This window comes from Pinus tabuliformis, chromosome 7, assembly GCF_031772625.1.
Source record: "Pinus tabuliformis cultivar Carrire ecotype Pingquan chromosome 7, CPIR1, whole genome shotgun sequence".
In the NCBI taxonomy this organism is placed as follows: domain Eukaryota; kingdom Viridiplantae; phylum Streptophyta; class Pinopsida; order Pinales; family Pinaceae; genus Pinus; species Pinus tabuliformis.
In genome coordinates, this window is record NC_142293.1 from 146,647,228 (window position 1) to 146,672,213 (window position 24,986).

The window sequence follows — 24,986 nt, forward strand, 5'->3', positions numbered from 1 at the left end:
ATTATCATTTTAATCGAAGACGAGAGCATATCTGTGCCAGCGGAAAATACACCCTCTTGCAAACCTTGTGTTTTAATTTTTGTAAATAATTAATGAAAAGGATATTACATTTCTGTCCATTGGTGAAAAGGGTGGCTACGTAGCAAGTGTTGGAAATCTCACACAGCGAAACGAACTGGATGAGATGCAGACTCCACCTTTATCAGAGGGAAACATAAAATGGTCCAATGATTTACAGTGGCAGGCTTGCCTTATTTTAAATGGCGTATGTATGTACGCTCCCCCTCTCACCTGTTCATGTGTCTTTCAGCGCTTGCTCATCACCAGCCAGGAGGGTGACTCCTTACCCCAATCCTTGCTCTGCAATAGGCCGGCCATTATATACAGTAGCCAAACGCCCAAATTTATCTGGTAATCTACCCAGATTTCTTTGGGTGTGGTTAATATAGTTTTTAATAAGCCTTCTGATCATTTTTGACATATTCAGTGAATACATGCAGGCTGTTCCGATGGTGAAGCTCTGAACTTGCCGAGGAGAGGCTTGCTGAAGGGAATTGGAACAACTGGGATTTCAATGTGTGCATCAGTGATAAGTGAGCCCTCTGTTCAAGGTTTGTTCCTTCTCTCAGCACTTTTTTTTTGAATTATGTGTGTTTTTCAAAGAAATACCAGATTTCTGCTTTGCTTGTTTTGTATAGTTTTTTTTTTCAAATGTTCCAACCAATATTGGTTTTAGAAATATGATTACTTGGGAATGGGCACAATCAGCTAAATTTGTATGCATGTCGGGGTTTATCAGTGCAAACTTAAGGTGATTTTGGGTATTTCAGTTCAATCCCCTCTTAGCTATTATCATTAATTTATGGAGATGCGCTAGTTGTTTTTAAGTTTTCCCAGTTGTTATTTTGTTGGCCCCCATTCTCACCTTGGCTGAGAAGGCCTATTCATTTACAATTTTTCTCATAGTGGTGCAAATTAGGGACACCTTTTAATATGGTGAGCCACAAAGGAACAGGGGGCACAAATGGAACGGACACAAACACAAATATGGTGAGCCAAAAAAAACGGGAGTGCACAAATGGAAGACACAGATATGAGGAAAGGAGCCACTTGCGTTACATTCCTGCCTTATATGCAACATCTAAGATGTACTAAAATAATAAAAATATTGAAACTAACTTACTGGCTACCTGTAGGGTGCATAATTACAAAAGGTATGCAATATGCATTCGTAAGCATTATTTCCTCCCTCCTTAGGAAGAAATTTTATTCAATTTCTGATAAAGATGTAAAGAATGTTGTTCGAATGTAACCTGGGATATCCATTTGGCTTGAAAGGGCAGGGTCCCTTGTCAGCCTCCTGTTTCCACATAGATATAGTTTGGATGTAAAACAATATGCCCTTTGAGAGGGGGGCAATATCTCTGGAATGTAATCTTGTGGGTGTCACATTTGTACCTCCTCTTCCATATGAGGGTTCTTATAACATTATACAATTTGAGATTATTAAAACTGGTTTGTGCTAGAAGATCCAAAAGAAAGGCCTTAGGTTCCATAACTCATAGAATTGTGTATGGTTCATATGGAATCATTTTGTTCGTATGGTATTGTTAATGTTTCCTCATCAGCCACTTGTCAAAATGTAGCCAAATTTTGTCTGTGTGGAGTCCAATGTCTACCCTATAGATGCTTGTGTTTTAATATGAGTGTACTTGAATTTCGTATCCTTCCAATGTCTACCCTATAGATGCTTGTGTTTTAATATAAGTGTAATTGAATTTCGTATCCTTCTTCAATATGTAATGGGATGGCTTCCTTGCTTAAGAATTACACAATGTAAAGTTAGAAGACTCTGTTTTGAGTTGTAAATTTGATTAATGGCTGGGCATAGTTCTAATTGAGCCAACATCCCCATGATTATCGTCCAAAGTGAAGCATCCTCACATAGTCATGATAAATTGTCCATGAAGTGAGGATCTAACACATGATAATGAAGAATAGTCAACAAAGAGTTAAAAGGAGGCACATGTGTCTCCAAACGAAGTGATGAAAGAATAGTCAACAAAGAGCTAAAAGGAGGCACATGTGTCTCCAAACGAAGTGCCTCATCACTTGTAATAAGTCAAACATGAATTGGGGTATATTTCGTATGAATGAGAAAAAAGTGAAAGGGAAGAATGGAAAGTGTTAAGTATTTTTGCATGGTTCTCCAAACGAAGTGCCTCATTACTTTTGATAAGTCAACATGAGTTGGGGTATATTTCTTATGAATGAGATCAAAGTGAAAGGGAAGAATAGAATTTACATGTGTCTCCAAACGAAGTGCCTCATCACTTGTGATAAGTCAAACATGAATTGGGGTATATTTCTTATGAATGAGATAAAAGTGAAAGGGAAAAATGAAAAGTGTTAAGCATTTTTAAGATTGTATGTGGTATGTTAACTCTACTAGGTCACTAATGGTAAGACTTAACCCACATCTTGATGACACTTAGATAAGGACTGTCATGTCCTCGATGAAGAAGCAAATTCGTGTGCGTTATGAAGAGTTATTAGATTACGCTTTACTATTTACCACTTTCATGACCAATTTAGAAGTTCTAACACCAGGTTAATGTATCAAACCCATAAAATGAGATTATGACTATGTATAATGAAACAATAGTGCATTTGTTGTCATATGAGGCAAGAGGCTGGAGAGAGTCGGTACACCATGCTGGAGGCTTCTAATAGTGATGGAAGCTCTGTAACTAAGGAACAACAAAGGGAACATCTGTATCTGACTGGCATGAGCAAGGGATCTCACACAAACTAGAACATGCCCCATCGACAGATTGGGTGGCTCTAGGACTATTACCCTTGAAGGGCAACGCCACAAGTTGTGATCCTTAATATATTCGTTTAGAGTTGACAAGTATACGTGATTAATGCCTGGAATCTGGATAGCATGTCAAATTGTTACAAAGTTCCCAGGTATTTTAAACCAGGATGAAGTTTACCGAATATCGGCTGGAGGGTAACAGGGCAGAGCTTTGTAAATGGTGGCCCATATCTCGTAGCAGGGGGATTCTATGACTAATGCACATCTAATGGGCAGCAAGAGGGCTGTAGTGAGAGGGCATCAACTTTACTTTCTTTTTCTTTTGTTGCAACAAAATTCAAGATGTCGGACATTCTTGATGTAAATTTCCATCGTGCTGGTAGCTTTTTGTCAGTTTTGGACATCAATCTGTCTTTTTTCTTTTTTTATTCCTATGATCCAAATTTCGTTTTTACTTCAAGGGGTCTGTATTGTATTTACTTGTGCTTGGCATATATGTATGAATATGATCCTACGTTTCGGTAGCCTGGAGACAATGCCATCCATTTTTTAACTTGCTTTGCTTTGATTGCATGTTAATGTACACATTCCCTCTTGCAGACATTTAAATAAGATATAATTAACCCTCTTATCTAGCAGTAAACCATTACCAAATTTGTACTTATTCTTGTAGGTATGGAAAAGCTACCCTTTAAGCCAGAAGGTTATAACTTTTGGACTTGGCGCAATCACAAAATACACTATGTGGTCCAAGGAGAAGGCCGTCCTATTGTTCTGATTCATGGATTTGGTGCCTCAGCTTTTCATTGGAGGTCTGTTTGAAAGACCCAAATGAATTTATGCACGTTAATGTTTTATTTATCAAAGATCTTGATCACCAGTATTCCTCGAAACTTGCAACTTGACTGCTTATTACAGGACCATTGAAAGGGCTGAAACAAAAAAAAATATAAACAATTTATTTTTTCACAGTCTTTCAATGATTGTCTCATTTAATATTATTCATTTGATGATGAATTTTCCTGTCCCCTGAGACCGATAAGTGCTATTGGACAAATAAAGGGAATTAGACTAAATTCTTCAGAATGCCATTTGATTCTCTTCAGATGAGAAATTTACCATCCAAATCATTACATTTGGTTTGATTGGATCAGATGGCTACGATAATCTGATAATAGTTCTTACATTTGTTTTGCTCAACATTCTCATGCTGGTTTGAAATTAGAGGTACTTAGTAGTAAAAATGGCTTAAATAAACAAATCAATAAATAGCACTTGTAGAAATTAGTTAAACAGAGAAAAACACATAATGTTAAAAATGTTGGAATTAGTGGTGCTGTTGTAACCATTTTATATGTGATGAAGCAGATGATTTGTTCATACTTGAAACAAATTTCTTGCTTCTATTTTAATTTCTTATAAGTATCTTTCCTTGCAATGTATTGAGACACATTTGTTTGCTTGAAGTTTTTGATTCCCATCATTGTTCCTCTCGTGGAACTCTTAATGTGGTAAATCTAAACTTCAAGTCTTTTGACATCCGAATTCATGGGTGGTTAGATGATTTTACAAAAGTGCCATGAACACTTTGTAGAATCAAATGGACATTATTTTATGAAGCTATTCTATGTTTGGAACTTTTTGAAAACTTGAGAATATATTCTATTTTTATATGGGAAATTTCCAAATATTTGGTTAAATATTTAATGCTTGAAATTTTTTTATTCTTATTGTAATAACAGGTACAACATCCCGAAGTTGGCAAAAACTTTCAAGGTTTATGCAATAGACCTGTTGGGTTTTGGATGGAGCGAGAAAGCAATTATTGACTACAATGCTTCTGTATGGAGGGATCAGGTGGCTGACTTCTTAAATGAAATAGTCAAAGATCAAGCAATATTAGTAGGAAACAGGTATGCAATAAATTATTATCGAGTTTACCTGCAATTCGTTTGGATTGGATGAAGGCAGCAGTCTAATAAATATAACCATGACTAATGACACGATATATATATCTATATATATATATATATATATATATATATGCGGTTTTTAGAATAATTAACGTTTATAAGTTTGTTACTTGTAAGATGAACTTCGGCGTAAATCACATGAGGAAAGACCTTTGTTGACGCGTTTCGAACCAACTAGTGTGGTTCATCGTCAGGACAAGTTGAAGAAACAGATCCCACTATGCAAGTTAAATAGTATGAGCAGAGCCCCCCATACTATTTAACTTGCATAGCTGGATCTGTTTCTTCAACTTGTCCTGACGATGAACCACACTAGTTGGTTCGAAACGCGTCAACAAAGGTCTTTCCTCATGTGATTTACGCCGAAGTTCTTCTTACAACTATTATGGATCACAGAAGCCTCAATTCAATAAAAGTTTGTTACTCTTAAAGCAATGCCATCATTTGCCATTATCTCTATACTTAATTATGGTTGGTAATGGTAGGCGGGAAATTGATTCTTCGAATTATAGGTTAAACATAGGCTTAGGAAAACAGTTTTATCAGACTGCGTATGTGCTAGTAACTCATCTCAATCCTAATTGATTTGTTATTTGAAATTGATCATGTTTTTAACTTTATGTCAAAGATTGGGCAAATGTCTCTAGGGATGGTGAATGACATTAACTAGTCCAGCGATTATCAATCTGAAGTTTGAACTAGGTTGCTTTGCTTTTAAATGAGCTAAGAAGATTAAGTACCATGGTATTTCTTCAACAGATGCCTGTTCAAAGGTAGTCAGAAGCTTAAATTGAGCTTCTATCAGTCATAGAGATGTTGCTAACTTAATGCTTATGTAGTAGCGCAAAATGCATAAATAGTGGCTAATTTACACAATTAATCACATCTTTGAGAAGATTCGAGGTCATGGCCGTGCTTGGCATAGGTGCCTGCGAGTAAAAGCCCATATTACTGGATAAGATGGTAAAAAAAACTCTTCAGAGAACTAAAATTGGTAAATTGGGGGTGTTGTTATTAAGATAGTAAAAAAAAAAAAAACTGCAGAGAACTGAAAATGGGAATCACAGTCAATGGGGCTAGGTTGGTTGGTAAATTCGGGGTGTTGTTATTAAGATGGTTAAAAAAAAGAATCTGCAGAGAACTAAAATTGGGAATCACAGTCAATGGGGGCTGAGTTGGTTGGTAAAGTGGGGGTGTTATTATTCCTTCATCAAGGTACAGAGTTACCCTAGAGACATGTTCATATCTCGTGGCTGTGTTACTGTTTCCCGTGGTTGGGGCTAGGTGCAAGTCCTGGGCAAATTTGGTGATACTCCCTAGTTGCAGCATCTTCGCCTAAGGGTAGATTTTGTGAGTTGTGAGACATATCACCTATAAAAAAATTTGGGAATCCGGAAGATTACAGCAACATATAGAAAGAACTGATAGCTATGAAGTTGGAGAAGATCCACAACTGAACCAATGGTTGGTCTGCAGACGCTTCTTGATTCATCATGAATTTGTATATAGCTCAGTGGATAACTTTGATTCTGTCTGTTTCCTATTGTCTTTAATTAGTAAACTACTATAAGACTGTTAATATAGATTCCATCTTCTAAATTACACTTTGAACAGGGGACACAGTTCAAATGCTGAATTTTTACTTCCAGGCTTTTCTTTATCTTGAATGGAATTTTGCTTAACATGTAAGCCGTTTGCATTTGTATAATTACCTTTTTCAATTAAATGGAATTATATACTTTCTTAAAGCTTTCTGATTTTCAGAGCGAAAAAAGCTAAATTATATTATATAAGATATATAATGGGCAAAAAATACATCAGGTAAGCTTGAGAAAGCTGGTCCATTCTGTACAGAATTACCAAAATAGTATGGAGAAACATAGAGTTCCAACAAAAGGACATTATAGCCTATCCAAATAGTTAAACAGTAGTTGCAAAGTGTAGATATCACAGCTTCAGAATGGAAAATAGAAACCAATGACCAACAGCTATTACCATATGTGACATTTTGCCACCGGCAGTTATCAGTGGTGAAAAACATAAACACAAAATTTAGAAGACTGGAAGATACAAAACAGAATGGACATACCTGGGATCAGCAATGGAAATGGAAGATACAAAACAGAATGGACATACCTGGGATCAGCAATGGAAATTGAACCTAAATACCAGGGAAGGAAAATTCCTGGATGAAGAAAATTTTTCCGTCCGATATTACCTCCATGTTCCATATACCTGGTATAGATAGAAGTCCTTTCTTGGATAATGAGTCAGCTTGCTGGTTCTGAGATCTGTAGATACATGATACATGATTCTGTCCATCCTCCTCCAAAGATACATGATTCTGTCCATCCAGCCAATAAGATGTGGCTTGTTGATATGGTTCTTGCCTATTACATGATCGACAATGATTTTGGAGTCTCTGCATATCAGAAGGGCATGAATGTTGAGGAAATGACAGATAGAGAGCAAACCCGCCAGTGCCATCACCTCAGCTTTGCAATTAGTACCCCTTCCCCATTCCAGGAAATCCTATATTGTAAGTTTTCCTCCATAATTATATTAATCCCACAGCCGCAGAGACCGTTTTGAGCTTTCTGATTACGAATATATCGTTCTTTGTAAATTTTGTAAAATCATTCTCCCAATTTCACGTATGACCCTGAATTGATATATAAAAGTTATTCCGTTTAGAATGAAACCTGCCATTTTCAAATGCTTTGTTGGATCATTATTTTATTTTTTTAAATGTTAGACATACGTATTTGTTTACTGATATTTGGGCATGGTCTCTGGAATCTGGATCATTGTACACTATTATTGGATGCAGCCTAGGAGGACTCACAGCATTGATAACGGCAGCCGACTGTCCAGAATTTGTTTCAGGAGTCGCAATCTTAAATAGTGCGGGACAGTTTCGCAATCCTGAAGAACAATCTAAAAATGTCGTGGAAGAGACGGCCATACAAAGGTTTATAATAAACCCATTGAAGAATTGGGTTCAACGTGTTGTACTTGCATTTGCATTTTGGCAAGCAAAACAGCCATCCCGTGTTCAGTCTGTGCTAAGAAATGTACACTATGATCCGGATTCCATAACCTTCTTCTAAGTTTGATTACCAGTTCATTTTGAAATAACGGTACATTGATTGTCTTTTGAGTGAATTTGGTTTTGAAACGATCAAGATGAGAAGCAAAAGGAGTTACCCTTGCTGTGCAGGTATATTCAGATTCAACCAACGTAGATGACTATCTCATTGAATCAATTATAAGACCAACAGGTGACCCAAATGCAGGAGAAGTTTACTACAGGTTTGAACCGGAATGCCTTTTGTGGTTCTGAAGTACTTGTAATATGTTATTGAGCATCTATTGATCTCATTAAGCTAGAAAGAATTAGCATTTTAGTTCTTTATCTGTTTGATGGTTTTCTACTTGTTAATGCCAGGCATTGGGTTTCCTTGGAAATTAATATTCTAGTGTAGATGTTCAATAAGATACGTGCTCCATACGTATATTATTCCTTTAAGAGCTTTCCCTCCCTTTATGCAAGCTAAAATTTAAATTTTCTGCTGTTATTACAGTTCTTTCTACATGTTTTTAAGCTCAGATATGGAAGTCTATGTTACATGAATCTGCACTAGTTCCTAACCTAGTTTTTCCTTCTCTTTCATGATCTCATTTGTGTTTGGAATAGGATGAGGTTAAAGGATTTTGAATTCACTGTTACTCTGAAGGTGGACTATAGATGGCTTGCCCCTCTTGTTCTCTAAAAACACGTATAATTACATTCCTGAGTTGTCTACAAAAGGTTATGGTGGATTCACACTGGATTTTTTCTGTAAATGTTGATATTGTTTCTAATACTTTCCTAAAGGCCTTCCAAAAATCTGTGGCCAATTACTGCAACATTCCTACCATGGTTGAGATCTGATTAACTAAGCCCTAGGACATTAAGATTCTTCAAAACATGTTGTCAAGGCTAGACTTCCACGCAGCTACCTGAAATAAGAATTAGAGTAATACTCTTTTTCTTGCCATCACTAGAAAACATACTTTCCAATCACTATCAGAATGTGAATAGGCATGGGATTGGAATATGAACTTCCAATACTTGCCATGAACTCAGTTGAAACAGGTTATCCTTGCACTAGATATGATAACCCATATTTCTTTTGCCATTCTAGATTGTAATCGTGCTCCCCTCTTGGGTCATGACTACCTTTTCTGGATCCCTTGTTCGTGGTTAGCCACACTCATCACTCTGAATGATTTCATTTCATTTCATTGATGATCAACTCTGTTTACTCATGGTGTTTGGTCGTGAATACAGTAGGGAGGATTAGAAAAGCAATGAAATAAAATTTTAAAAACTCTCTTTCAAGATGTATATCCTATTAGTTATTCTCATAATATACTTCATGATGGTATTTTTTTTCTACTTTATTGCAGGTTGATAACACAATTTATGTTCAGTCCATCAAAAGTTACATTAAATGACATTTTAGAGAAACTTTCGTGCCCACTTCTTCTGCTATGGGGAGATTTGGATCCTTGGGTGGGCCCAAGCAAAGCTGAAAAGATCAAGGAGATTTATCCTAATTCTTCTCTCGTACATTTCCAAGCAGGGCATTGCCCTCATGACGAGGTTCCAGATCTTGTTAATGAAGCCTTGTTAAACTGGGCACTGCCTCTCAGTTCTCCAATTTCATCTCAGGCAATATAATGGACTTCATTTTGACCCCATAGTCCTCAATATTGTACCATGTATTCCAATTCCAAAAAAGAAAAAAAAATTCTGGAGATTGTAAACAGGAAAAAAGATTCATCAAGTTGTATTACTAGTCGGACCTAGGTGGGCTGCTATCAGTATACTTTGAGTTTCTCTTAATATATCATACCATGAGTATGCCACTTCTGTTTCCATGCTAAAGGACAAGAATATCCTACATATCAAAACCGTTTTCTTTTTTGTATTTGGAATATTGACAAACAGCTTGTGAATTCACTTTAAAAACTTGTAGATTTCACTCGTCTGCAGAAAAGCTAGAATATGTCAGAATTTGACAGTCTGAAAATTTATCAACGAAATAGAAGATAGTTGTAGGTCAGTTTTTGTCGATATATTTGTCAAGTAGCAGAATTTTATTAAGGAATCCTTAGCAATCTTTATTATTGCTATTTAACAATTTTGATTACCAATCCTTCCTTGGCAATTTATCATTTTAATTCATATTTTGAATACTTATTGTGATGGTTACAAACATATTTTAGGAAGTGCATTCCTGAATTGGAAATGAGTTGGAAACATATTTGGCTCAAGAAAAATTTGGAAATTGTTACTGCTCCGTTTAGCAGGTTGTTGAAGATCTTGTACAATCATGTTACTAAAAACAATAGAGAAATAATAAATGATAAATACATAAATAGCAACAATACACATAAACCATGTATGAGTTTTATCATGTATTATTTCTCTCTCATTTTTACTAACAAGTGGTATCAAAGGCAAGAGATTGTGGGATCTAGAAGGAGGTGATGGTTAAAAATGTTGGCACATTGTATGTTGAGGATAAAGATAACATAGAGAAGCTTGATTGGGATTTGACCCACACACATGAAGATTGCCTAAGAGAGGTCCAATAGGGTGAGATGCAGCCACAAAAGCGAGATTTGGTGAGGAGAGCACCTGGTGTGAGTAGGTGTGCAGAGGTGAGAGAATGGAAGCATAAGTGCTAAACAACAATAACAAAAAAATATTACTTTGGAGTTGGAATTTGTAGATTACATGTATATGGGCATACAGCTATAAGACCTACTTTGGCATGCGTATGATTGTCGGTAAAGTCTTGGAGTAGACCTAGGTGATAGGAGAGGAGAGCATGTGGATTTCCCTAGACAAGTTTAAAGGGGGGAATGTTAAAGGTAAACTTGACTCAATGAAAGAGTCAAAGTTGTTAGGTCCACAGTCATGGTTTCAAGCACATATTTTTGGTGGCCTTTGCTATTAGAACCCATGGATTACATGTGACGAAGCCTTTAAAAGGCTTGGGGATCTCCATTGTAGTGTGCCTAAGTTGAGTGAAAGGCTCACTTCGTTGGTTTGGCTGGATTTGGTCAAAGAAACTCCAAGTCAAGTTTAAAGGGGAGGAAAGTTAGGTTAAACTTGACTTGATGAAAGATTAAAACTCGTTAGCTCAATAGTGGTGGTTTCGGGGACATGTTTTTGGTATCCTGTGGTTTTGTGCTTGTGGGTTACATGTAATGAAACCTTTAAAAGGCTTGATGATACTCCATTGTAATGTGCTAGTGAAGTAAGTCGTGAAGGTTGGCTAGGTAGGGGTTTGACCAAGGGATTAATAGATCTATTAATTGGTTTGTATAAAATCCTGTAGATTCACAAACTCATGCAATGTACTAAAGCACAAGACAATAATCTACTTCTACTTTCAACCAATGGAAGCCAATAGATCAATGAAAACAATATGAACAAGAAGAAGATAAATCAATGACACATAACACAAGATGTATTTAGGGAAAACCACTGCTCAAAACTCTGCTATCAGTATTGCATATATCATAAATATGAGTGAAGATACAAAGCTTGTTTTCACTAGAACAATTCCACACAAGTATGCTCAACTCTCTCAGCTCACAAGTAAGCTCTTGGCCAACACTTAGCCAATTCTGTAGCTCTCCAAACCCCTATTTCCTTGTGCCCTTGGTCAAAGAATTTGGATGAATACAATATGCTCTGCTCAATCTTGAGCTCAACTTACAAAAGTATTTCCTATCCTTTGCCTCATGACTTCCTTTGGCCAATACGTAGCCAAATTCCTAGCTTTCAAGCTTCTGATTCCTTGCACTCTAGTCTCAACTGGGTTTTTCTCAAAATCGACATGCATGAGTTTTTGATGAGAGAATTTTCAGTTAACTAGAGTGACACTTCTGGATGCACTAGTGCACTAACTATTGTTAACTTTCTATTAGTTCCACAAACAGTTTGGAATTAATTTAATTGAAAATAACTCAGTAAACTAAGTTATCTAATTACAACTCACAATTAAACTCATCCTGGACCGCTAAAACTTAGGGAGAACATATACATGACTTCAGAAAGACTTCCAACTTGAAATTCCTAAGCTAATTAAGTTAATTAAACTTAATTAACTATTTACAAGTTGCTATGAAAATAGAATTCGATTTTAATTCACAGTTTAAATTCAAGGACAAATTGAACTGGAATTTTTATTGCCATTTCTCAACACTCCTTCTCAACAAGAAAGGGATTATCAGCTACCCCGATCCTGTCTCCATGAAACTTGAATTTACATCTTGACAATGCCTTTGTCAAAATGTCAACATCTTGCTCATCTGTGGGAATGTACTCTCACAACATAATCCGCCTCAATACACAATCTGTAAGATAATGATATCGGATATCAATATGCTTGAATTGATCATGAAAAACTAGATTTTCAGAGAGTTCGATACAACTTTGATTATCGCAGTAAATCACAGTTGGATCCATCTACTGAACAAACAAACCAAACAGGATCTTCCTCATCCAGATGGCCTCACTTGTTGTCTGACTTGCGCCATGTACTCTGCCTCTGCCGAACTGAGTGCAATCGATCTGTGTTTCTTGTTGTACCAAGAAACTGTCGTTGACCCAATACTGAAGATCCCTCCTGATGTTCTCTTTCGATCGGATGGACTCCCTGCCCAATTTGCATCGGTGAAGCCTTGAAGCTTCACTCCCTCTGTTTGTTTGTACCATAATCCATACTGAGAAGTTCCCCTGAGGTATCTCAACACATGCTTTGCTGCCTTCCAATACAACTTGGTAGGCCTAACCATCGCTTGACTAAGCTGGTTAACTGCATAGCACATATCCGGTCATGTGTTCACCAAGTACATGAGTGAACCCACAAACTACATGTAAACAATAGCTTCCACTACTTCCCCAGAAGTAGCATCCTCCTTCCTCCAGTTACCTGTTAGAGGAGTCTCCATGGGTTCGCTTCTCTCCATGTGGAATCTCCTGAGTATCTCGTTGGCATACTTTCCCTGAGACAAAAACAACTCCCCGCCTCTCTTCCATACTTCCATGCTAAGAAAGGAATGCATGAGCCCCATGTCCTTCATCTCAAACTCTCTTGCAAGGTCCTCCTTGCAAGATTTGATTAGTTGATTATCACTTGTCAGTATGAGATCATTAACATAAAGTACAATGATCAACAATTTACCTTTCACGACTATCTGGTATAGGTTCGCATCCGCTTCACTCTTCGTGAAGCGCAACCTGGTGAAGTAGCTATCTATCCTGGTGTACCAAGCACGAGGTGCTTGCTTTAGCCCATACAACGCTCTCTTAAGTCGACACACATGTGACTCACGATCAAAGGTCTCAAAACCTTTAGGCTGCTCTATGTACACCTATTCCTCAATCATGCCATAAAGGAAGGTTGTCTTCAAATCCATCTGATGTATCTTCCAACCCATCCGTGCTGATAGCGCTAATATAGGTCTGATCGACGAGTACCGTACAACAGGAGCAAAGGTTTCATCATAGTTAATCCCCTCTACCTGTGAAGAGCCACGAGCCACAAATCTAGCCTTATGTTTCTCCACACTACCATCTGTAGCTTGATTTACCTTGTAAAGCCAACAGGAGCTCACCACTGACTTGTCTTCTGGTCTTGGGATCACATCCCAAACATTGTTACAAACTATGGAGTCATACTCCTCCACCATGACATCAACCCAAATTGGCTGTTGCATTGCTTCCTTAAAGGAAGATGGCTCTGTCACAACACATTCACCCATAAGAGCCATGTATCTAGTGTACCTATTAGGTGACCTCCTCTGCTTGCGCTGAGAAGCGGGTGCTTCCACATTCTCCTGTGCATCATCCAACAATTTGTCAATCTCTCTGGTGCACTTTCTTCCCTCTTTGGAAGACTCTGCCTAAGTGGATGTCTCCACTCATGGATCCTCTGCATGTGGCTGCTCCACATCAATCTGAGGCTCCTCAATCTTAGGAGCTAAAAGCTCCTCATCCGCATGTAGCTCAAGCTCCCTCTGAAGGGAAACTCGCATGGCCTTCTCCTCATCGAATTTGACATCTCTGCGAACCACTGTCATCCTGCTGGTTGGCAAGTACACCCGATAGTTGTGAGGTGTATCAGTGTACCCCACAAATATCCCCAACTTTGCTGTCGGCGCAAGCTTCTTCGATGCATCTTTGGTTACATGGCAATACACTGATGACTCAAAAATCCTGAAGTGACCAACATCTGGCCTCTTACCGGAAAATATGAATGCAATGACTCTGGAAGATAACACCACAATTGTAGAAGCCTCAAATCAATAATTTTAAGAAATTGTCAACATTTTGTTAAAAAATAAAATTGTCATTTGAAATTGTAATAAGAATATGATTTTTACTTTAGATCACTTGTTATCTTTAATGGGCATATATTATAGGGCTTTCACATCACCCATATTATATCACTGAATATGTACTACATGGTGTGCACAACTCAATTCTAGTTAAGTTAAGATTATGCATATTCCCTAAAGACATTTTTGAGTGTTAAAACAAAATAATTGTGCAACACCATGATTTAAATGGATAGGATTAAAAAATTAGATAGAAAGGTTTATAACTCATTAATTTTCCAGTGTTGATGTCTTTTTAGTTAAGGAAAAATTACTAAGATTGAGAGAGTATTAGGAGAAATAAGAAATACTCTCCTCATTTTTATAGAGGTGGTACTCTTCTTTCAATATTTGGAAAATTCTTCTATATGTCTTGTGATGAATGCATTGGGTGACTGCTAAATGGCAATCCCCAACAAATATCCCAACAATCCCCAACAAATATTCCAACAAGGCGTTCATATAGTGGATGGTGTTGCCTATCAAGGCCAAAATTTCGCACAGACAACAAATTTCATGCCAAAATTTGGTGATTTTTTTCTTCAAAAAATCAAACTATTAGAGTGTTTGAATTGTTTTTTTGATGGTGGAAATGGATTCAACACCATCAAGAACCCCCGAGGCACCCAAAATCTTGAAGTTTGACAGTTGTAACCCGTATTTTAAAAAATTTCTGCTGGATTTTGTCAAATTTTGTTGGAATTTCCATTATTTTTCTAGGCAAAATTGTGGGCTCTCGTTAGACTATTCTTATAGCAAATTTTCCTATTAAACATATAAATAATAGATTTAAATAAATATGAAAGTGGAGAACATTTATCTATTAGGTTTCAACAAATAATTTTCCTTTTAAAATAATGTGAATCTAGAATCAATTATGAGTTTGCAAGATGAAAGAAAATTGTTGCATTAATATCAAATGATGATGTGCATGAGAATCTGTAGATACATCGCCACATAAATTCAAGTTAACACTTGGATAATTCTTTGTGGGAAAAATTAACAATAAAATCTTGATGTGACAAGTTTAACAATGGCTAAGACTATTAGATAAAACGTAATTAAACTGCATTTTCCTTTTACAAGCTAGGGATTTTATTTCCCTTAGCTTGAAATGTCATGAAAGTTTTTAGAAGAATAGAAAAGAAATTATCAAACTTCGATTAATATAGTTGTTAAGCATATATAGAAAAGCCCACTAGAAAGAAACATGGGAAGAAAAAATGAAAGAAAAAAAACCCACTAGAAAGAAACATGAGAAGAAAAAATGAAAGAAAAATTCAAGCAGAGTTATTCACAAAATTCTTTGAAATAAAAAAATCACCTTGAACAAAAACCCTAGTGGATGAAAACTCCAATTTTAAAAGCCCATGAGCCAAAATAAGAGTCAGTTTCGATGTTCTTGGCATCTCTTTTATTTTTATTCTTAGAACTACTTTATAGTTAGGGTTTTGCCAATTTGTGTAAAAAAGTGAAATTCCTTCAGTAAATGTGAAATTAGATATTCATCCTCCAAACTGGGGCACTTCAAAAGTTCAAAAATCCTTTTAATAAATCATTTTAAAAAAAACACATCATGACTATGTTTTAATTTTTTGGGCATGACAGTTGTAATTTTATGCATGGAAACCACTCCCAACGTGTTCCTCATTCTTCTATCTTTCCAATGAGTTCTCATTTTCTCAATTTTGATATTGAGAGCTCAAGTTATAGCCTCTGAAAGATGGTGGCTCAATAAATATTGATCTGCATGAAGTGGCTCAGTAATTGTTGATCTAAGCTACATGAATCTTGGCCAATTGATTTATAAATCCACCCTACTCATTCCACATGCATTAGAGGAGGGCATTTACAATGATTTATTAAAAATAATCTCTTTATATTATATGTATATGAAGTAGAAAGAGCCATGAAACTCTTTATATTATTTGTATATGAAGTAGAAAGAGCCATGGAACCTTGTGTAGTGTACACATAGTGTAGTTTTTCATTGCCCTCTCATTGTTTAGTCATGTTGCCCTCTCATCGCTGAATCATCATGCTGAGTCATTGCCCAATAATATGTGACCAATCAATACCTTTCGAGTGTTGCCCTATGGTATGTCCAACTAGTTGCCACATGTCATAAGAAGATATGCCAAAAGAACTTAGGATAAAAATGATATGAGAAATATTAATATTACAAAAAGATATGAGAAGTATTAATATTACAAAATGATATGAGAATTATTAATAATACGAAGGTGCAATGTGGTAATTTGAAAAGTAAGCTGAGAAGAAGTAAAAGTAAATAAGGGTAGAATTGACTAAGTTGTACAGAAGGAAAATGAGTAAGCTGAGAAGAAGTAAAAATAAATAAGGGTAGAATTGACTAAGTAGTATAGAAGGAAAATGATTTTGTGAGAAATATTCACACAAATGATTAAGTAAAAAGGAGAAAATGAGTTAAAGTAACTCCTCATGAAAATAATTCTTAGTTGGGAAAATGGAAAAGGATAAATCATGTGAATAGTACAAATAATGATAAGAAAGGTAATAATGGAGATATGTGGGGAAAATAGTGAGAAATTTGGCATATGACATATGTTTTTTGATTTCATAAAATGTTGGATGAAGCTGACATGAGCTATCCTTTAATATATGACGTAATGTAGAATATTAAACAAAATTAACACACATGAAAAAAATACTAGAGACAGAAATGGCGGAAAAGGCCTCAGTCTTATTGTAGTCTTATTGTATTCCTCGCATAATGCAATGCAATGTACAAATAATAATAATAGTACAAATCAATACATGAGGAAGTTTGTCTCAAGATATTACGTCTATCTTGGACACTATGGTTGAACAAATCTCTCAACCAAACACTAATCTAGGAGCCTAACTAGTTGGAGAGAATCTCTCAACCAATTAAGCCTAAATTGACTCCTAACCATGAGGAACAAACTCAATCTAGAAAGGTAGGATTAAATCCAACTTTCTTGATTTTAATTAATTTAATTGTTTTGGACTTATAATTGTTTTCATCACATGAGAGTAAGGCTAACATTCCCCCCCCCCCCAATGATAAGTCCAAAATAAGAACCAGGAACCATCTTCCAAGTTCTCATGCTGAAACTGTTGATCCTCAAAAAACACTGCCTGAAAAACCGCCAACGCTGGATGCCGAGAAAAACTTAAATATGGAGAGAACATGAGTTAGTTGCAAGTTTGAGTCATCTATGAAATTTTGCTTGACAACTCCATCATGTGCCAAGCTGCAAAATGATCCATCTGTCCTTTGCTTGCAATTAGCATCCTTTGTCCACTGACAAAATATTGAGAACACCCACTGGCTAATTTGACAATGTTCACTGGCTGATTTGTTGATGATGCCCACTGAATGATTTGAAGATGCCCACTGGCTGCTTTTGATGATGTTGTCAAGACTTTCAGTCTGACAACCACCCTTAATTTCCCCCCTTTGTCAGTTAAATGGAGAGACAATCATCTGCATTTGATTTTTGAACTCTGAACTCCCCCCCTTCAGGTGTAGGAGAGTTTCACTATTGTACTCCCACTTTCAGGTGCATGAGACTACCATCTTCATTTGACTGTTGTAGGATTGGTCTTCATGTGAGACTGAATCCTTCGGTAACACATAGACAACTGTTTGACTGTAGATGACCACTTCCAAGAATCAATCCATGCGTAATTGATCTTCACTATGGGTGGTTGATTTCGCTTGTAGCATCCTTCAGATGAATGATTTTTCTTTCCAAAATGGTGACAAGGATGGAGGTCAAAGCATTTGGTCTCCATATAACCATTTCGCTTACACTGGTTACACTAACCATACTTTGATCACTATCTAGAAAACTAGCACTTACAAACTGAACTGGCTTTGAGAAATCTGGAACAAACAAAGTGTTTTCTTTGTTGTATCCTAGGCCGTGTTGATCTTTGATCTTTTTTGAAGGACATTTCTTCCCAAGGTCTGATCACCTTCTTGGAAAGGCTATCCCGTTGTTTTTCTTCATACTTGCTTCTGCTACTAACATCTTGTCCTTGACTTATTAAACCTTTTGTGTCACACTGGGCATCAAGCATTAACAGTTCATCTGTTTGACGTGTTGCATCAAACTAATCAATTTGGTCTTTGGTTGTTGCATCATTAAGTAGTACAACTGGTTGGATAAGATCACTTGTGTCGCAATTGACATCAACCTGTTTGATTATTTCATCTGTGTTGCAACCTTCATTAATATATTGAATAATATCACTTGTATCACAACTTTCATTTGTTGTTGTGATGAGATCTTCTATGTCACAACTTGCATTTGTATTCTTTGCACATTGTGCATCTAGTAAATCTTGCTTTTCACTTAACTTAATTTGAAGTGCATGAATGAGTTTTTCTTTCACTTTGAGCTCAATTTTAAAGTCTTTCGCAGCTTCTAATGTATTGGTCATTTGATTGATTAAGGTTTGATTTTGCTTCAACTTCAATTCCAGTATTTCAACTTTGTTCTATAACTCATGATTGCAATCTTGCAAATCTTTAATCTCCAGTTCTGCACTTTGAAGATGTTTTCCTCCTTTACCCATTATGATTTTTGACACGCTCGCTTGTACTGGCTCGCTTTCTTGCTTGATTTTTCTTGATGCTTGCTTGTAACACTTGTGAGATTTGAAGATCTCGCTCACTTGAATTCTTGAACTTGTGTGCCTGATTTAGTTTATCAATGGAATGGTTGAACTCACGCTCGCTTGAATTTTGTACTAGGATGAGGGTGTTGGATACCACCGAAAATGCACCCAATGTTTACAATGACAAGTTCAAATGATATTGACTCACTTGAAGAGAATTGACTCACTTAATTGACTTAGTTGAGGAGAATTCACTCACTTTACCTCCTATAAATTCACAATTTGGGTGTCGGTTTCGATCGAGAATGCACTCTTACAATTCAACTCAATTTTACTTGAATTTGTTTACAAGTTAACTTACAAATTATGATTTTTCAAGTTACATAGTGACCAATTGTCATTGAATGTTGATGTAATCTTTTGAAATGCATGAGTTTCTAGTTGCATTAACTCGATTTGCCTTGAGTGAATGATGTTGAATTGCTTGTTGATGTAGAATGCTGATGTTGCCAACTTTGATTATATGTTGTAGTTGCGCAAATGCATGTGATTGTTTGTGCTTGATTGAATGTTCGTTGTAGCGTCTTGATTTCAGGTGCTCTGATTAATGTGCTTGTTTCATTCACTTGCTTTAGACTTCTTGTGTGTGTTAGATAAGATAATTGTAGTGTCAAAACTAGACACAAAAAATAAGCAACATCAAGGATCCAAAAATGCATGAGCCATCACAAGCATACTCATGGTGTACCTGAGATCCCTTATTCAGTTTCAGATAGATCTACGACACATCAACACCGCAAAAAATATGTCTTTATTAAATATTGAGTACATAAACAATAAACTTCACCCTTGTAACTTCATTGTTGACAATATTTAAACAATGATAATACAAAGCTCAAGAATCCAAAAATGCATGAGCCATCACAAGCATACTCATGGTGTACCTGAGATCCCCTATTCAATTTGAGATAGATCTACGACACATCAACACCGCAAAAAATATGTCTTTATTAAATATTGAGTACATAAACAATCAACTTCACCCTTATAATTTCATTGTTGACAATATTTAAACAATGATAATACAAAGCTCTATCTTCAACGTTAACTTCAATCCTGCTCCACTTAACTTTCACATCATCCATCACTTTGCTCACTTGACATTATGACTTCTCAATTACAATTTTAACTTTGACTTGACTTTAAACTTAAGTTAAACTATCTCAAAGTAAAACTACAAGATATTTTGCACTTTAAAAACTCCTCTGAAAGCCTAAATGGACACAAAATCTTCTCGGCGGAACAAAATGCGTATTTTAGAAAGGACCAAACCACAGAAATAGACCATCACTGAAGGCAGTAAGAGAAAGTTGCAGAGAACACAAAATTTCGAATCCCACTGAGTCGTTTCAAATTTCTTTTAGAAATAGAAATATGCACCTTAATTAAAAGGCAGAGCGATAGCAGTTTCATTGCAATTGATGGCAATCATCTAAGCAAGTTGACATGGAAAAACGGAACGAGATTACCATTGCAATATTTTGTTTTTACCTTCGTTCTCCATTACGAAAATGCCGCCTGATAACGTTGTGAATGGAACTCACTATATTCTTCTTTTTTAATCATTTAAATATATTTGATAACCTCTGGATCAGGGCAAAGTCTGGAACAAAAAGACATGGGGATCCAACCAAGAATAGTGTCGAGCGCCTTGCGATTCTGCGACAACAATACCAAGTAGCCAAGACCATCAAGACGATGGCTTCACAACATAAATCAAGACCATCACAATTTACAGAACCATATGATGACCTAAGGAGGTTCGATCTTCACGAATTCACTGCGCTAATGTCATTCTCAACCCCAGAGAATTATCATCATCCGCTGAAGCAACCTTTTGCTATGGTATCCCTGATCAACGTTAATAAAACCAAAATTTAACTGAGTGCAACGCAGAATCTTTGCTCCATTGCTAGATCTTTAATCCACTTTTTATTTGACGCTGCTCCCAATAAGATTCGGTCAGATGGACAGGTTTGCAACGACAAAGAGCTGAACGACGCAGTGCTCCTCAAAAGACCTTAGAAATTTGATCAAACTACGATAGTCAACCATTGAAGTGGAATAAAACTATAATTCATGCCACCATCCGCTCCTTCTGCTCGTGGGTTAGCCATCTTTCTCAGTCCCTCAAGCATGTTGAGGTTTCTTCCAGTCAGCGACGAACCAGAAATTTGCAAATCCAAAACTAACTATGCAACCATATTCAACTTCAATATTTGCTCATAAAACTACAAAGAAACCGCATAAAAAGAATACATGGTGTTTGAATGCACAATCGATTTCTCCAACAGGTTACCGCTATACCACATGTAGAATATTAAATAAAATTAACAAACATGAAAAAATACTAGAGACATGGAAGTGGCGGAAAAGGGATAAGCTTTACTGTATTCCTCTCATAATGCAATGCAACGTACAAATAATAATAATAGTACAAATAAATACATAAGGAAGTTTGTCTCAAGATAGTACGTCTATTTTGGACATTATGGTTGAGCAAATCTCTCAACCAAACACTAATCTAGGAGCCTAACTAGTTGGAGATAATCTCTCAACCAATTAAGCCTAAACTGACTCCTAACCACGAGGAACAAATTCAATCTACAAAGGTAGGATTAAATCCAACTTTCTTGATTTTAATTAATTTCACTGTTTTGGACTTATAATTGTTTTCATCACATGAGAGTGAGGCTAACATGTAATACATCAACATTTGAATCCAATTGCAGGATAGTGAGCCCCCTGTGGGTTGCTAAGAACACCAAAATCTAACTAGTCGCCTTCTCGATCCAACGAATTCTTCTTAGGAAAAATTTATTGAAAGAACAAAATTATATATGTGAGAAAACAAGTTACTTCAAGAGAAGTGTTACTCTCAAGTAAACTTCCAATGGATCCACGTACATAGCCAAAGAATCCTCTTGTTCCAATCACGTTTGAAAGTCTTGAATTGTAATAACTAACTTGTACCCAAAACTCTAAATACAACATCTTGTAGCCTATCTTAGAGAAGAACTTGCTTCATCATCAAGTGTTAGAATTTGAACAGAAAGTTTCTATTGTTTCAATAATATTTGATCTTTAAAAGAAAGGTATCAATTTTTTGAAAATGAATATTTCCCCATTAAAGTTGCCAAAAAAAATTGATGTTTTTTCTTGTTAAGGGAAAAAGAACTACATTGAGAATCTTGTGGGGAACAATAAATACTCTCCTTATTTTTATAGAGATGGGACTCCTCTTCCAATATGTAGAAGATTATTCCATATGTCTTCAAATGAATGCAATGAGTGAGTGCTAAATTGAAAACCCCAACAAATATTTCAACAAGGCTTTTAAATAGCAAGTTTCTTTTATTAAACACATGAAGAATAGACATAAATAAATATGAATGTGGCGAACCTTTATCCATTGGGTCTGCTTTAAACAAATATTTTGTCTTCCTTCTAAAATAATGTGAATCCAAAATCAACTATGAGTTTCCAAGATGAAAGAAAAAAATAAAAATGGATAGAATATCAAAGAACTTTAGAAGATTGTTGTGTTAATAAAAAATGAGATTGTAAAGCATCATATGCATGAGAATCGATTGATACATCACTGCATAAATTCACAAATGCAAGATGACACCTAAATAGTACTTTGTGGGAAAACTTAATAATAAAATTTTGATGTGACAAGTTTAACAATATTTGAGACTATCAGATAAATTGTCATTAAATTGGATATGCAGGGGATTTTATTTCCCTACACCTGAAATGCCATGAAATTTTTTAGAATAATAGAGAAAACATAATCAAACCTAGATTACTACATTTGTTGAGCTTACATAGAAAAACCTACTAAAAAGAAATATAAGAAGAAAATATTGAAAATCAAACAAACTGATTCACAAAATTATTTGAAAGGAAAAGTTCGCCTTCAGTAAAAAGCCTAGTAGATAAAAAATCCAATGTTAAAATCTCAATAACCAAAATAAGGTTCGTTTTCAATGTGCTTAGCATCTCCTTTATAGTCTTGTCTTTATATTCTTGGCATTGTTTTCCCGTTAGATTTTCTACCCATTTGTGTAAAAGAAAAACTTCGATAAATATGAAATTAGATATTCATTCTCAAAACCGGGCAACACTTAAGAAATTCATAAATCCCATTTCATAAATCATTTAAAAATAAATAAACTAGCATTTGCACCAGATGTTGCAAAGGAAACGTCGTAAGGCATAAATTGAAGAACAATCACGACATGGGAATGGGAAAATCTAAATAAGATGCAGAGATGTAGCATAAATGAAATTCTAAAGCTGTATAAACTAAAATTGATTTAGGGTGCCTAAGACTATATTTTTTATTATTAATTATTGAATTAATATTGCTTCCTTTAAGCCATTTGATAGAAGCTTCATTTGTGCTTCTGCAAATCACCTAAATTTAATGACTGACTCAATGCTTATTAATTTTCCCTAAAAAGTCTTTGGAACCTAAACAAAGTAATACATGTGATTTTGAAATTTGTACAGTTGGCAAAGCAAATTGGCCAATTGGACTTCCTACTTCTATTAATTTTTTCAGCTAGAATACATGCCTGATAATCCACACTTTGCACTTAATGATTAATGGCTCACATGATTAATGGTACCCTGTACTATGAATCTAATATTTTTATGCACTTACAATTAAGGGAACAAACAAGATCCAAAGAATGTATACCACAGGGACCAATAAACAATATTTGATAATCCTTGTTAGGCTCAACAAAAACAACATTATTTCTCCTTAAATCCTTCACAGTCAATACAAATGTTGTACAACACAAGGTTCATGCGGCTGTCAATCAAGCAATAGTTCTGATCGAGAATGCCAGATCTCCTTGCTAAAGCATGCAGATTGTCTCGAACAAGAGAATTAGCTCTTTCTTGAGATTTATGTTGAGCAGAGTCTGCTTCATCAACATTAGGTTGATGGCCTTCTCCGAGATTACGACAACAACTAAGACAAAGATCATAACAACAATTTGGGCAGCTTCTATGGTAATCAACAACAAATGACGTACAATTGTTACTGCAAAACTTATCAAACATGTTGGATTAATATGTTGGATAACCAGCATAATTCAGGTTCGCTGAAGAAGTTCTTATTAAAAAAAATATAAATTCACATCATGATCAAAATAGGTGCATATTATGTAGTATGATGTAGTTTTGTAGAACAAATCTTTCAGAGTAGCCTCAAGAAAGGATGCAGATTGGTGTTGGACTATTTGTCTTGGATAAACTTAAACTATGCATACGTAATTCACTCATTTCAAGGGATAGTTGAAAGCGTAGACATTGCCAACTCATAGAAGCTGACTCAGATTTGTAAGTTTAAATCTTTGTAGTTGTTCCAAACAACTCTCCGGACTTACCCTCAGAATTATGCCAAGAATTTAACCTTAAAAATGTGCCAAGCATTCTCAAAAATCTACCTTTCAAATGTCCTTGAGAGGATTCAGAATAAACCTATCGTTTGTGCCCTAGTCGGTGTTTGGTTAGGACGTCATTATTCAACCTTAAATTCTATGATTAGCTTCAGGAATTAGGCTCCAAATGCTTGCTTCACCCAACTACCTTAGCCTGATCGAATGATTGAATAGTATACAATCGTCTAATGTATAATCCAACCACATAGATAGATGAAAAGTGGCCTAGAGGGGAGTTTTTCTAATCTCCTTCATGTGACTGTTGCTCTCTCTAAAGAATGAAGCAAACCCACAACAATTTCGAGAACTCCCCTCTGCACTTTCTGGGCATAACGGTGCATAATTCGCTCGTCCCTCCCACATTTTTTCTTGGGGGATATGGAGTTGTATCCAAGCAAGGGCAAGGAAGACTTCCCTTTCTCACCCGAGAAGAAAGCTCCCATTCTATTTAAGAAATTTTATTGTTATGTTTATGGAACAAATTGTTGAAGCCACTTCAAATACCAAACAAAGCTAATTTCTTCTTATTCCTCTCGAAAGTTACCGATTGTAGATAATTTCAAATTAAAAGCACCAATTTTAGAGAACCTCCATATGATT

General features: G+C 35.9%; 1 protein-coding gene across 1 annotated transcript; it reads left to right on the forward strand.

Moving 5' to 3' along the window:
* Positions 1–225: 225 nt before the first annotated feature.
* On the forward strand, positions 226–9,727 carry LOC149246265 (uncharacterized). The gene is made up of 7 exons (XM_089457850.1): positions 226–411; positions 501–611; positions 3,495–3,633; positions 4,564–4,734; positions 7,625–7,868; positions 8,015–8,106; positions 9,247–9,727. Exons 1-7 carry the CDS (start codon positions 261–263, stop codon positions 9,518–9,520), a joined length of 1,182 nt encoding a protein of 393 aa, XP_089313976.1. The 5' UTR covers positions 226–260; the 3' UTR covers positions 9,521–9,727.
* The last annotated feature ends 15,259 nt before the right edge of the window (positions 9,728–24,986 follow it).